Source organism: Lepidochelys kempii, chromosome 5 (assembly GCF_965140265.1).
Source record: "Lepidochelys kempii isolate rLepKem1 chromosome 5, rLepKem1.hap2, whole genome shotgun sequence".
NCBI classification, from domain to species: Eukaryota; Metazoa; Chordata; order Testudines; family Cheloniidae; genus Lepidochelys; species Lepidochelys kempii.
The window spans coordinates 105770451-105786588 of record NC_133260.1 but is presented as its reverse complement, the minus strand read 5'-3'; the positions used below and the strand labels follow the sequence as shown (position 1 = coordinate 105786588).

Sequence of the window (16138 nt, the reverse complement as noted above, 5' to 3'; positions counted from 1 at the left end):
AAGCAGGAAAACTTCAGGCTATTTCTAAACAAGTCAAATTAGTATCTGCTTAATGTCAGTATATCCAATGTGATAAAAGATATTGAATAAGCATTTGGCCATTTAAATAGGTAATTAATCAGTGGCTTTACCAGCTAGGCTTTATTTCATTTATTAGTTAACATACAAACATGAGCTAGTATTTAATCTTACTGCCAAATACCCTGATGTATATTTTGGCTTTGTTCGTCAGAGCAAATATTTAATGGGGTAAAGGAAGTTTACATTTTGAAAGGCAGGCTATACAGTTTATGTCTCCGTTGAGTATGTAAGTTCTGGTGCTTAACTGTTGTGGTGGAAAGTGGTCTGGTTGTTAGGACTCTGGGGTTCAGTTCCTGGCTCTTCCACTGAAGTGCTGTGTGACCTTGAACAAGTTGTTTAGAGGTTGATTTTAGTGATGATGAGCATCTGAAACTTCTGTTGACTTCAGTTGGAATTGTGGGTGATAAGTGCATCAAAAAAACATGCCCTTAAACTTTCTCTGCCTGCATTTAGTCATCTGTAAAATGAATTTAATTATACCTCCCTCACTGAGGGTGTGAAATTTATTATTTGTAAAGTTCTTGGAGAGCTTCAGATGAAAGCTGTTATAGAAATCCAATGGACTATTTTGTGAAAATGGATGTTGTTATTTGTGTTCTAATCTCTTCGTATTACAGAATGGTGCTAGAAAGATAGTGTTTGCATTTTAGAAAGTCCCCCTGAAAAATGAAACCTAGGTAATGAAGCCTGAGTTTCACAGGCTGGGATTTTTTTTTTCAATTTTATATTATTTTCAATATTCCTTCCTCAAAGGGAAGTTCATATGCTTTATAGAATCATAGAATATCAGGATTGGAAGGGACCTCAAGAGGTCATCTAGTCCAACCCCCTGCTCAAAGCAGGACCAATCCCCAACTAAATCATCCCAGCCAGGGCTTTGTCAAGCCTGAGCTTAAAAACTTCTAAGGAAGGAGATTCCACCACCTCCCTAGGTAACGCATTCCAGTGTTTCACCACCCTCCTAGTGAAAAAGTTTTTCCTAATATCCAACCTAAATCTCCCCCACTGCAACTTGAGACTATTACTCCTTGTTCTGTCATCTGCTACCACTGAGAACAGTGTAGAGCCATCCTCTTTGGAACCCCCTTTCAGGTAGTTGAAAGCAGCTATCAAATCCCCTCTCATTCTTCTCTTCTGCAGACTAAACAATCCCAGTTCCCTCAGCCTCTCCTCATAAGTCATGTGTTCCAGTCCCCTAATCATTTTTGTTGCCCTCCGCTGGACTCTTTCCAATTTTTCCACATCCTTCTTGTAGAGTGGGGCCCAAAACTGGACGCAGCACTCCAGATGAAGTCTCACCAATGTCGAATAGAGGGGAACAATCATGTCCCTCTATCTTCTGGCAATGCCCCTACTTATCCCAAAATGTCATTGGCCTTCTTGGCAACAAGGACACACTGTTGACTCATATCCAGCTTCTCGTCCTCTGTAACCACTAGGTCCTTTTCTGCAGAACTGCTGCCTAGGTATTTGATCCCTAGTCTGTAGTCATGCATGGGATTCTTCCGTCCTAAGAGCAGGACTCTGCACTTGTCCTTGTTGAACCTCATCAGACTTTTTTTTGGCCCAATCCTCTAATTTGTCGAGGGCCCTCTGTATCCTATCCCTACCCTCCAGCATATCTACCTCTCCTCCCAGTTTAGTGTCATCTGCAGACTTGCTGAGGGTGCAATCCACACCATCCTCCAGATCATTAATGAAGATATTGAACAAAACCGGCCCGAGGACTGACCCTTGGGGCACTCCACTTGATACTGGCTGCCAACTAGACAGGGAGCCATTGATCACTACCCGTTGAGCCCAACAATCTAGCCAGCTTTCTATCCACCTTCTAGTCCATTCATCTAGCCCATACTTCTTTAACTTGCTGGCAAGAATACTGTGGGAGACGGTGTCAAAAGCTTTGCTAAAGTCAAGGAACAACATGTCCACTCGTTTCCCCTCATCCACAGAGCCAGTTATCTCGTCATAGAAGGCAATTAGATTAGTCATACATGACTTGCCCATGGTGAATCCATGCTGACTGTTCCTGATCACTTTCCTCTCTTCTAAGTGCTTCAGAATTGATTCCTTGAGGACCTGCTCCATGATTTTTCCAGGGACTGAGGTGAGGCTGACTGGCCTGTAATTCCCAGGATCCTCCTCCTTCCCTTTTTTAAAGATGGGCACTACATTAGTCTTTTTCCAGTCTTCCGGGACCTCCCCCGATTGCCATGAGTTTTCAAAGATAATGGCCAATGGCTCTGCAATCACATCCACCAACAGCTTTATTGGGATTCGCTGTATTAAGTTGGAGGTCACAATATGGATACTGCATACATATAAAAAAATTATGCAACAAATTGTCTTTGTTTTTCAGAGAAAGGTTGTAATGCATTCTAGAACTTAATTCTGTAGGGTTTTATTAGCGTGGACAATGATATCAAGCACTGAAAATTGATCTAGTTGACCCATGTTCATAATCTGAGCAGTGCAAATGCAATTTAGTATCTTATCTTAACAGGAAAGGCCAAAAATTTAAGGATTGCAAGAGCTGAGATTTAGTGATGCTGACATGCACCATGAAATGACAATAAATGGTATTTTGATAGTTCCTGGCCCTAAATTAAGTTTTCCCATTAAACTGTCAATAAGTTACATTAATGTTGTTTACAGTTATCTTTCTGTTGTCTCTCTCTCTGTCTCTCCTTCTTTCTTCCCCACAGCTACTTAAGGAGATAGTTAGGAAACGCAGAAGCATTCGTTTTGGGAGAGAAGTTGAATTAAAGCCATACATTGCAGCTCACTTTGAAGTTCTTCCTACTGAGTTTACCCTGGGGGATAAAAAGCAGTATGGTGGCTTTGAGAATAAGCAACTCCAAAGCGGTCAAGAATATGTCTTCTTTGTTTTGGCTGTAATGGAGCACTCTGAATCTGTAAGTTAGCTGAATGTTTTTGCTGTTGTTGTTTTTATTCCTAAGTTTACCTTCACTCATTTCTTATACTATTTGTTCATACGATCATTCCTCTGTCCACTCACACAAGGTCAGCTATCTACAGGGTATGTCAGTGCTTTTCAAAAGTCAGCGTCTTTCCTTGCTTATTTCCAGTGATCTCTCAAGCTAGAAGGTAATAGTTCTGCATGCATTTTAATGTGTTGTTTGCTTCTGTAACTGAAGGGTAAAGATCACCTTTTATTAGCACTATTTTGATCCTTTGCAAATTACAGGCCTTGCTTCATGAGACCTGTGATGCAACTACTGAGGCATGAGCTTCACAGCAATATCTTTCACAATTTAAAAAAAGTTCCTTTCTTGCCTGGGGACTGCCATTGAGACAATGGTGTTTGTTGCCAAAAAATCTTTGGAAAGATCTGTCTAATCAGAGACATGAACAGCTAGCTTCTCCAATTATAGTAATTTGCTACCAACTTTATCAGTGAAATGTACGAAAGTTAGAAAATAATGCAATAATAAGGATAATTCCTGAGGGAATTTAAATAATGAGTTGTCTCTTCCCATTATGTAATTCATCTTATTCTTATGTCCCTTTATGCTTGAGTTGTTTTAGCTGCAAGTAAAACAGTAAAAAAATAATTTAAGATAGAAATAGGATTGTGGAAAGATGCTGCTTCATTCATTAACATTTGAACATGCAATATATTGCATGGTGTCTTTCTAATTGATTCCTAAAACTGACATATACATTTGCTGGGCTCAGCCAGTTTAACCTACTGTAGCAGTAATCGGAAGTCTAGTCAAAGACCTCCAGTGTCTGGCAATGCCTTAAATGTGTGGAGAGTTTATTTACTTGAAAACAAGGAGGAAGTTCTCGTTAGTCTACTTATCACTTGTGGCTTCATTTGAAAATGGAACAACTGCTTTAAGAACATTCTAATATAGAACAAAAGTTTCTCTTTTCCTCTTTCTGTCTTACAGTGATTGCAAAGACTGTGTCAGTGGAATGGAAAATCTGTTAATTAATAAAATCCTACACACCACTGAAAAGTTAACCAAAAAAGTGAAAAGAAAAGGAGTACTTGTGGCACCTTACAGACTAACCAATTTATTTGAGCATGAGCTTTCGTGAGCTACAGCTCACTTCATCGGATGCAATGCTGTAGCTCACGAAAGCTCATGCTCAAATAAATTGGTTAGTCTCTAAGGTGCCACAAGTACTCCTTTTCTTTTTGCGAATACAGACTAACACGGCTGTTACTCTGAAACCAAAAAAGTGACTAAATGATGATTTACAGCTGGTGATAGAAGAGCCAGTGTCCTTCTGAATTAAACATAGGCTTCATGTCATTAAATCTCAAAGTTGAAAAAGAGGAAAGCTTTTAGGTAGAAAGTTAGATATCTGAAAAGCTATACTCACAAATTACCCATACTAAGATTCAATCTTTTCTTTGAAAAGTTTTGATCCTTCAGTAATTTTATATATTAACTAAGGCTGTAATGTCTAACATTGTTGATTTTGGGACTGTGACTGCCTTAAAGATAAATGAACACAAAAAGGTTTGGTTTGGATGTTTACAACTTAAATACCTAATATAACGGAATTTATCTGTGGTCTTCATAGGTGCACAGGCCTTAGAAGGAGGGCTCACTGGCAAATTAAGTTTGTTTTGTCATGGCATCCAGAATCTGCAATAGGATTTTGTAGTTACCGATCTGGCCGTGGGGAAGAAAGAGAGTTCAGATAAATGAGCATCTACGTCCCATGCTCCATTGCTCTCTGTTCTCAGCACATCTGTTCCCCTCTTAGGGTTCCAGAGCCTGCTAGAGTTTGAATCTTGCACTCTAGTCGAGTATTTCTGTATAGCACAGAACTCTAAGTATGTACAAGTGATCAGCAAATAGATTTGTCTTAAAAATCTAACAGTATGAACAATGCCTATACATAAAAGTAGACATCAAGGATTTCATATCTCTTCTTTGGTTCAGCCTATTTGCATAGGGTAGTTTGTTATCACATTTTGGCTTCAGCATTTGGTTCTATCTGCTCAGGAAAGAGAGGCTGAAGGCCAAGTAATATTGCAATAGCAGAATTTCTTGCATCTTCAATTAACATGAAAGCAGAAAAATACTTAGGTCAAGATTCCTTTAAGCAGGATGATGGAACACAGATGATTAAACAACTCTTCATACCTTAGATGAAAACTTGTTATAAAAAACAACAGCAAATGGTAAATGATTTGTGCTTGCTTGTCCCACAGACAACCATTGTCAGTTTCATATTGTCAGTTTCTAAATGTTTTTATTCATATTAACACATTTATTCACTTATATGACAAGACAATTGAACATCATTGGTCAGTACTGCGTAATCATTTTTTTATTGCAACTAGAAAACTGTTTACAGCAATTTTCAGATGTAACCACGTCTGTATTCAAATTTTTCTGACCTGTGAAATTAATAATTATCTAATCCGAAGTGAAAACTTCTTTCTTCATGGTGTCATTGCTAAGGCCTGCATCACATATAAAGTTGCCATCAAGTTTCCGCCTTCTTGCTTCATTAGTGCTGACACCCTGATGTGACTCTAACCACAGTTTGGTTAAGCAAAGCTCCCAAATGAATGGAGTATTTCATAAAGTGGCCTGTCAGGAACTGAGATGACACAATTAGCATGGCTGGAAAAAGCACAGCCTTCAGCCACTCCATCTTAGTCTGGCAAAAACTGAGCTCCTCATCCTCTGCCTAGCATTCCTCATTCCTCCCCTCTTCTCGGTTACCCTTGACAACTCCACATCCTTGCTCTGCTACAGGCTCTGAATTCATCTGTGACTCCTCTCTATCTCTTTTGCCCGTAATAGACCTCTGTCTCTACAACATCTTCATAATCTGTCCATTTCTCTACATTTTCTTTGCTTAAACCCTTATCCAGCTTTCATCTTATCTCAGCTACATTGCTTCCAAAGTCATCTAGCTTTTCTTCTGCTCTGTCCATGTTCAGCCTCTCTTCATAGTCTCTCCCCTTGCCTTCAAGTCCCTAACCCACTTAGCTCCTATCTAGCTCTCTGTTGTTGCCTCTCTACACTCTCCACTTTGTCCCATTGTTTCTGACCAAGCTGCATACTACTGTCGCCTGAGGGCCCACAAATCCCTATATTTAACACGGCCTTCCTGATTGTCCACAATAATTCTGTCCTCTACTCTTTCAGTTCTTTCACACCTCTTCCAGGAAGCGTTTAAATTCTTGTTCCCTCTTCCCTTCCCAGAAGTGCAAACAAAACAAAGAAGTGAACAAACAAATCATACACTACTTTGCTATTCATTCGCTTTTTTCTGTTACATCATCTCCCCAATTCTTCATCATTACATTACCCACTGAGACTGTGAAAGCTTCTGGGCAGAGACCTTGTCTCCTCATTTCTCTGTATACACCTATCACACTTTTGGTACAAAATAAATAAAATAGTAATAATAATAAATTATTTACATTTTAATCTATATAGTTTAGGATTTGAAGAATAATAACAGATATTATAATGCCATTATATTCCATATACATTTATTTAGTTCTAACACAGTTATTTCTCATGCCCCCATTACTTTATCGTTGAATAGAATCATCATTTTCTTACAGACCATGTATGCAACCAGCCCATATTCTGATCCTGTTGTGTCAATGGATCTCGATCCCCAGCCAATTACAGATGAAGAAGAGGGCTTGATTTGGGTAGTAGGACCAGTTCTCGCAGTGGTGTTTATCATCTGTATTGTTATAGCTATACTTCTTTATAAAAGGTAAGTTTACCAAATAGTTCTTTTTAAACTAAGGTGACTTCTAGATATTTAGATCATTTTAAGACAACGTAGGATCAGATAAAATGTTGTTGTGCCATACTCTACATATTAGATGTCATTCTATGGATTCTTGCTTTATTTTTTTAAGAAATTTTATTTAGTTTCTATAGAACTGAAAAGATACTTTGAGTTTTCCCTATAGTTATAGTGATTTGGTGTCACTCTTTTGCTGATGACACTGTATTACCATTTGTGGTATTAAAAATGTTTTTGTATTTTACATATATATGTACATTAGTGTATGTGTACACATGTATCCATATAATCATTTCACTTCCTTTACTTACCTATTTAATATTGCAATGGTAATACGTTATGGGTTACATTCAATCCTGGTGTGAACAGACACAATTCTCATCTCCTTAAAAGTAACTGGAGTTGTGCCTCCTGAAATCAGGCCTCAGTTTGGCCATGTATGTATATGTTTTCCTGTACACCAGGATTAACAATGTAACCAGTAATCATTTACTACTAACACTGGAATCTGATCATAAACTTGAGGAGTCATTTGCTGATTCTTTTTTCATCCTGTATGTTACATCATGCTGCACAAGACACAGATTTTGCCATTATATGAGGGTCAATTCTCCACTGCCTTATACCTTGTTCAGTCATTTATACCTGTGCAAAGTACAGGCAAAGTCTGTGTACAGTACTATCATTTAAGCTTCTTAGCTTTTTACACCTACTTTGCACAAACGTCAATGTGGAACAATGTGGAAGATGGAGGAGAGGAAGACCCAAGGTGGTCAGAAGCCCAGATTCAAAGTTTTTTTCTTTACCCAAAACAGTTTTAAAAGTATATCGGTAATGTACAATTGTTCGTGACTGAGCCATTGTTAAGCCTCTAATATTTCTGCCTAAAACTACCCATGAAAATCTGAGGAAGCAGTAAACATGTGGGGATGTATTTTTTTTAAATACTCTACATTTAATGAAATTATTTTCTGCAAAGCAATAGGATTGTAATTGTACCTATTTCTGATGAAAAAAATCTTGACAACGAATAAAAAAATCTTCATAAGCCTCAAACTACCTGGATTTTCCCCCAAAATGTCTGCAGTCTGAAGCAGCTGAAGATGAATGCAGAGGCCTTCAGGTTTCTGAAAGAGAAATACTCTGTTCAGCGTAAAGAACAGTCCTGAGGCAACCTCTGTTTCGGAATCCAAACAGACATATATTTATAAAGATGACCGTTCGGATCATAATCATATAGCAGCACAGAAGTCATTCTGTTTCTTGCAGATGTTATGCCTCTTGAAAGTTTCTGTTAGTACCTACCTTGTGAGCCCCTCCTTCTGACTATCAGTCATTACAAAAACTGGTAATTGGAAACAGGCTGGAAGTGAAATACTCAATTCATGTCACTACTTCGGTTATCTCAAATACAATATCTCCAAAGCTATTCGAACAAAACAAACCCCACCAAAATATAAGGCAGATCCAATATTTACCCTGGGAATATTGATTACACCCATAATTATGTCCTTCACAGTGTGTTTCCAAAAAGCTGTAGAGGTACACCACATGAGCACATAAAAATTTCTTGGTCAAGAGTGAAGGGAGTCCCATATGCAAAATATAGAAGGCATGTTGTGCATTTTTTATTTACTAGTAGCACTAGTTAGATATCTTAAACAGGGGTGAGTCTTGCCTCTTTTCCAGGATTTTTGATCAGAGACAGCTTTATGAACAGACTTGGACTGCTAATTTCAAGATTACTGTTATTAAATTTTAATATGATGTAGGGACAGTGGTGAGTGATTTGTAAAAAGACTTATTAAAGAGATGAGCCCTAACCCTCTGTTGGAGGAGGCCTAGGTAGTGTAGATAAGTGGCCTGGGTCAATACAAAGCTTTTACTACCTACAAAGTCAAGAAGTATGTGTCTGATACCTTTGTTATTTGTGAGGCTGTTGCAAATAGCTTTCCAGATTGAACCAAAGCCACTGAGATGGGCCTCATACAACATAAAGAGGAATGGGACAGTGTTTGTCTTAAGTGGCGGGCTGAAAGGATGTGAGGCTGAGAGATGCCAAATCTGAGAGATTTTAGGCTTTCTTCCACAGCCGTCAGAGTACAGGCCAAATGTCATTCAAGCTAAAATCAAGAGGATTAGTACTTCTAAAAATGAATGGGAAAACTATTGGACAGCACCCTCTGTCACCGAACGTAGTTGCACTCTGAGATCCTACATGATTATGTCTGCACTACGAAATTAGGTTGAATTTATAGAAGTCAATTTTTTAGGAAGCAATTTTATATAGTTGATTGTGTGTCCCCCCATTAAGCACATTAAGTCGGCGGAGTGCATCCACAGTACCGTGGCTAGCATCGACTTTTGGACAGTTGCACTGTGGGTAGCTATCCCACAGTTCCCGCAGTCTCTGCAGCTCATTGGAATTCTGGGTTAAGCTCCCAATGCCTGATGGGTACATATCATCAGTCACCCCTCCCTCCATGAAAGCAATGGCAGACAATCGTTTCACGCCTTTTTTCCATCCAGATGCCATACTGCTTTCAGCAGACAGTGCAGTAGGACTGCTAACCATCATCATCGAACTACCACTTCCGCTGCAACTCTGCTCTCCTGCTCTTGTCTCGATAGCGAATTTCTCCATGTTGGCTGTCATGGGCTCCTGCTTCCTCTGCAACTCTGCTCTCCTGCTCTCATGAATCCATCTCACAGGTCCTCTCTTCATTCTCTGTAAATATCTATTCTTGTGGCATCTGTTGTCAGCCACCGCTTCCGCTGCGACTCTGCTCTCCTGCAGACGCCATACCACGGCAATCATGGAGTGCGCTCTGATCACCACAGCAGTTGTGAGCATTGTAAACACCTCGTGCATTATCCTGCCGTACGTTCAGAACCAGAACCTGCAAAAGCAGGCAAGGAGGTGACGGCAGCAAAGTGATGAGGACATGGACACAGACTTCTCTAAAGTATGGGCCCCAGCAATTTGGCCATCCTGGTGGTAGTGCCCTGGAACGCTGATTATGGGCCCAGGAAACAAGCACAGGCTGGTGGGACTGCACAATGTTGCGGGTCTGGGACGATTCCCAATGGCTGCGAAACTTTCGCATGTGAAAGGGCGCTTTCATGGAACTTTGTGACTTGCTTTCTCCTGCCCTGAAATGCCAGAATACCAAGATGAGAGCAGCCCTCACAGTTCACAAGCGAGTGGCGATAGTCCTGTGGAAGCTTGCAATGCCAGACAGCTACCGGTCAGTTGGTAATCAATTTGGAGTGGGCAAATCTACTGTGGGGGCTGCTGTGATCCAATTAGCCAACGCAATCACTGAGCTGCTGCTATCCAGGGTAGTGACTCTGGGAAATGTGCAGGTCATAGTGGATGGTTTTGCTGCAGTGGGTTTCCCTAACTGTGATGGGGCGATAGATGGAACGCATATCCCTATCTTGGGACCGGACCACCTTGGCAGCCAGTACATAAACCGAAAGGGGTACTTCTAAGTGGTGCTGCAAGCGCTGGTGGATCACAAGGACATTTCACCAACATCAAGGTGGGATGGCCGGGAAAGGTACATGATGCTCGCATCTTCAGGAACTCTGGTCTGTTTGAACAGCTGCAGGAAGGGACTTACTTCCCAGACCAGAAAATAACTGTTGGGGATGTTGAAATGCCTATAGTTATCCTTGGGAACCCAGCCTACCCCTTAATGCCATAGCTCATGAAGCCATACAGAGACAGCCTGGACAGTAGTCAGGAGCTGTTCAGCTACAGGCTAAGCAAGTGCAAAATGGTGGTAGAATGTGCATTTGGACATTTAAAAGCGACTGGCGCAGTTTACTGACTCAGTTAGACTTCAGCAAAACCAATATTCCCATTGTTATTACTGCTTGCTTTGTGCTCCACAATATCTGTGAGAGTAAGGGGGAGACGTTTATGGCAGGGTGGGAGGTTGAGACAAATAGCCTGGCCACTGATTACACACAGCCAGACACCAGGGTGGTCAGAAGAGCACAGCAGGGCACGCTGCGCATCAGAGAAGCTTTGAAAACCAGTTTCATGACTGGCCAGGCTACGGTGTGACAGTTCTGTTTGTTTCTCCTTGACAAAAACCCGCCCCCTTGGTTCACTCTACTTCCCTGTAAGCCAACCAACCTCCCCCCTTTGATCACTGCTTGCTGAGACAATAAAGTCATTGTTGTTTCAGATTCATGCATTCTTTATTAATTTGTCACACAAATAGGGGGATAACTGCCAAGGTAGCCCGGGAGGCGTGTGGGAGGAGGGAAGCACCGGGTAGGGTGGTGGAGGACGGGAGGAGGGAAGGACAAGGCCACACTGCACTTCAAAACTTATTGAATGGCAGCTTTCTGTTGCTTGGGCAGTCCTCTGGGGTGGAGTGGTTGGGTGCCCAGAGCCACCCCCTCCACCCCACTGCGTTCTTGGGCATCTGGGTGAGGAGGCTATGGAACTTCAGTGCGGGAGGACTGCATTAGCTCAGAGAACATTTCATCGCGAGTGCAGTTTTTTTGCCTTCTTATCCGCACTAGCCTCTGGGACGGAGATGATAAGGAGAGCATTGAAACTTTTGCAGCTGCAGGAGGAAAAAAAGGGAGAGTAGTATTTAAAAAGACACATTGTAGAGAACAATGGGTAGACTCTTTCACGGTGAACCAAGCTGTTAACATTACATAGCACATATGCTTTCGGTGCAAGGTTGCCGTCGCCCCCCCCCCCCACACACACACACACAATTCTCTGGGATAATCGCTTCACCCGTCCACCCACCGCATGGCTAACAGAGGGGATGATTTCTTTTCAGCCACAGGCAAACAGCCCAGCCACCTCTGAATGTCCCCTTAATAAAATTCCCCTATTTCAACCATGTTTGACCATGAATGGTATCAGTCTCCTGAGGATAACAGAGAGATAAAGAACGGATGTTGCTTGAATGTTGCTTGAGCAAACACTGGGACCATATGCTGCCATGCTTTGTTATGCAATGATTCCAGACTACGTGCTACTGGCCTGACATGGTAAAGTGTCCTACCATGGAGGATAGAATAAGGCTGCCCTCCCAGAAACCTTTTGCAAAGGCTTTGGAAGTACCTCCAGGAGAGCTTCATTGAGATGCTGCGAATGCATCCCAAGTCTTCAGGGCAAATTAATCATTAAACACGCTTTTTTTTAAACCATGTATTATATTTACAAAGGTACACTCACTAGAGGTGCCTTCTCCACCTTCAAGGTCCGGGAGCCACCTTGGGTGGGTTGGGAGGGTATTGGCTCCAGGGTGATAAATAGTTCCTGGCAGTCGGGGAGAACGGTTTCATCCTCATCATCATCATCTTCCTCATCCCCCAAATCCTCATCCCTGTTGCGTGAGACTCCCCCCTTGCAGGAGTCCATGTACAGGGTGGGGTAGTGGTAGGGGCACCACCTAGAATTGCATGCAGCTCATCATAGAAGCAGCATGTCTGGGGGTCTGACCCAGAGCAGCCGTTTGCCTCTTTGGATTTTTGATAGACTTGCCTGAGCTCCTTAAGTTTCATGCTGCACTGCTGCGGGTCCCTGTTATAGCCTCTGTCCTTCATGCTCTTGGAAATTTTTTCAAATATTTTAGCATTTCGCCTATTGGAACAGAGTTCTGCTAGCACGGATTCATCTCCCCATACAGCGATCAGATCCAGTACCTCCCACTCGGTCCATGCTGGAGCTCTTTTGCGATTCTGGGACTGCATGGTCACCTGTTCTGATGAGCTCTGCATGGTCACCTCTGCTGATGACCTCACCACGCTGGCCAAAGAGGAAATGAAATTCAAAAGTTCCCTGTGCTTTTCCTATGTACCTGGCTAGTGCATCTGAGTTGAGAGTGCTGTCCAGAGCGGTCACAGTGGAGCATTCTGGGATAGCTCCCGGAGGCCAGTACCGTCGAATTGCGTCCACACAACCTCAAATTCAACCCGGTGATGTCGATTTCAGCACTAATCCCCTTGTCAGGGGGAGTACAGAAATCTATTTTAAGAGCCCATTAAGTCAGCAAAAATGGCTTTGTCGTGTGGATGGGTGCAGGGTTAAATAGATCTAACACTGCTAAATTCAACCTAAACTCATAGTGTAGACCAGGGCTAAAACTGATTGAGGTACTCAGTATAGAAGTAAGAGTTTTTTGTCTTAAATTGGTTGTAAACTCAGCTGAATTATGATGTGATAATAGAAGCAATGGTACTCACTCCACACCCTTAATAAAGGGAGAGAATCATGCTGAGAAAGGTTCCTTAAACGTTCTGAACAGACGTTCCTCTCTTTAGGATTTGGTAGTCTAAGTGAATTAACTAGACAAAACTCTTTTTTCCCCCTTGCTTTTCTTGCTGTAGTCTTGCCATCAAGAAAACTGTTTTTTGTTGATTCAGACAAAAGAGAAGCAAGTAATATGTACGCAGAGGAAATCAGAACTGTATCCAAAATTACCAAAGAATTCTATATATTTAATTAACATGACAACATGAAGATAAAAATCATACTAGTCTATTTTATTTGGCCTCTGTGTGTGGTTGCATCGTCTTAGATTCTCTTATTCACCATTGGCTATATTTTGTGTCCATTAAGCCCCTTTTGGTCACACTTCCCCCCCCCCCCAGTTGTTAAATTCACTGTTAAATTCAGTGTGAATTTCAGCAATTAATGTAAGGGAATCCAGGGGGAACTAAATTGATCAAACATACATGTATGGGTGGAAGGGGTACATTTTACAACTTTAAACTCTCCTTGCACTCTTTCATAGCCATACCACAGCCCGTCTTGTGCAACAACACAGGGCAGTACAGGAGCGTAAGGCATGCCCTTACATCAGTGAGCCAACTACCCACATAAGTGAGGGGGGGGAGGCGTCCTTCACGCTCCCAATCCTGTGCAGATGGACAGAGAATGGGTAGAGTCTTGGCTTTGCCTCCAGCAATGCACCAAGCAGCATAGCTCTGCCAGAGCACTGGAGGATAAACATTGCATCAGGGTAGGGCTGGTACAAAGTATGTCTCCCTCAGAGCAGAAGGCTAACTGACAGAAGGCTAACTGACGGGCAGACTGCAACTCTGAGAGTCACAGCTTATCACCCAGGGTGTTCTTGGGGCAATGCAACAATGTGCTGCCTCATATGCAGGGCACTTGTTAAAGCTACAAGTTAGCCCTTAAATTCACTTGTAAATTTGGCCTTATGAATTTAATAGCACATGTTTTGGAGGGAGAGGAAAATGTTAATTAATAAATGTTAGAAATCTCTAAAAATTACCCAACATCTCAGGATTTCCAGGGCTAGAAAGAAATTATGTATCCCGCTGAAAGATCAATTTTCACCGGTGTTAAATTCCTATGTCTGTTTTCTTTGTTTCTGAAAGCTCACGAGATACCTAACTTTAAACCCATCGTGGTTGCAGGGTTGGATATTGCTCATCCTGGAACTGGCTTTAATCAGTTTTAATGGGAGGCATTGCATTTTTAGGAGACAGAAAGAAACATTTCTTTGGCGGGTTGATTTTTTGTTTAAATGGCAGCTGTGTGAATCTGCTCAGAGGCTTGGAATGTTAACTTAAATCCTTTTGAACCCAGTGGAGTTTTGCCAGAACAAGTAAGGACTGAATAAAAACTTAGCAAGGAGCTCCAGATTTGAGCCATAGTAACTAACATACTTCTAGGGAAAAAATGGAGGGACTCTAAAAAAGAAAAAAAAAGAAAGAAAGAAAAAGATCTGTGATGTTGCAGGGCACTATAAAGATTTTAGTACCCATTGTAAGTAATAGGGTCATTGCAGCTTCCAAGCAATAAAATCTTTGTAGCTCCCCACATTATCATGATGACACACTATATTTTTGGTATTTGGGAATAGTTTCAATTATGTGACCTGTTGATAGCAACTAATAAAGTATTTTTCTAGTTCCACCCATTTTTATAGATCATGCTCTATAGATCTAAGATGAGCTATTTCTTTTAAAGCAGAAAAGAGTATTTAATATTTTATTGGAGAAAGATTTAGGATTACCTTACTTGTCAAGAGACCTTTTAAAGATAATTTCTGACATTTTATTGCCTAGTTGCGTAAAACCGGATAAAAATCTTTTGTAAGGTAGGGCAAGTCTTAGTTACTCTATAAGAAAATCTCATCCATTTAGCCTTTTTTTAATGAAAAAAAAATGTGTTACACTAAACTTCCCTGTAACCAGGTTAGATGAAAGTCTTTTCTCGAGCTTGTAAGTAAAATTCAGAAATATATCTAGCATCTGCAACCTCCTGGGATGTAATTGATTGTGGCATCATTTTGTAGATGATGACCAAAAGGGAATGTGATATTAATACAAAAATGTTTTCTTCAGCAGCAAAAGACTCTTTGAACTTAACCTTGTGTCCTCCATTTATTCCATGATTAGAAGGCATTAAATGTTTTGATGAGCTGTCATTTCGTAATTTATGTAAGTTATGTATCCTCATTGTAAAACACCATTTCTTGAATCTCCTGTTGTCATGGTTACTCTTCTTGCCATTGGCCAACTAACATTTAACCTTTTTTCCCTTCTTTGCTGCATTAAAATGGAGCAGTAAACCTGACAGGTGAGAAGTGAGAACAATTGCCCTCCATTTACACCAAAAAAGAAAAAAGAAAAAATACAGACAGTTTATCATGATGATGATTTAAAACAGCATTTCTGTCAGTCTATCTTATCTTGGACAGATACATATAAAATATAAAGACAGCCTGATAGTGCTCTAGATATTTTATAGTGTTTACAACACTGAAAAGACATGAGGCACTTATAGCAGTGTTTTGTCTTTTAACTAAAAAAAACTTTTTTTTTAATCTTATATTTTCCTCAGTTACAATTTCAGGTGATAGTACAAATCAATTTATGAGAGTTCTTTGGTCAAGTTTAAAATGGTGTTCACGTCTCAAAATGGAGCTTCAGAAGAATTGGGAAATTATGTATTATAATGGGTTAATGCACTTTTAACAACCTGGACACAATCCTGGCTTACAGTAGGTCACAAGTAAAATAAATCGATGATCTCATCCTAGTCCTTAGAGGGTAGTTCTCGGCATCATAAATCCTTTTGAACCAACGCAATCTGATACAATTACTATTGCATTCTCTGGTCTGGAGAGAGACAAAATTAGAATAACTCTAATTAAAACAAAGTACATCGTTCTACAGTAAGTGCCTCAAACGCTGCAGTTTTAGAGTTACTGTAGCATCTGAGGCTATTTATGTTTACTCTAACATTTGAGGCGATTGTGGGATACTATAGTGC

At 40.8% G+C, this 16138-nt stretch overlaps 1 protein-coding gene across 44 annotated transcripts in view; it reads left to right on the top strand.

The window, feature by feature from the left end:
• The window catches only part of PTPRD (protein tyrosine phosphatase receptor type D), a 1705510-nt gene that overhangs the window by 1577463 nt on the left and 111909 nt on the right, over positions 1-16138 (top strand). For 26 of the 44 annotated variants that reach the window (XR_012159111.1, XM_073345353.1, XM_073345351.1 and 23 more), the window contains 3 exons: positions 2787-2996; positions 6653-6813; positions 15428-15442. Coding sequence is in view for 43 of the 44 variants with exons in the window: in XM_073345353.1 (XP_073201454.1) it covers positions 2787-2996; positions 6653-6813; positions 15428-15442 (386 nt within the window). In the remaining variant the exon portion in view is untranslated. The remainder of the gene's footprint in view (positions 1-2786; positions 2997-6652; positions 6814-15427; positions 15443-16138) is intronic. The other 18 variants (XM_073345352.1, XM_073345366.1, XM_073345364.1 and 15 more) reach the window with 2 other exon arrangements.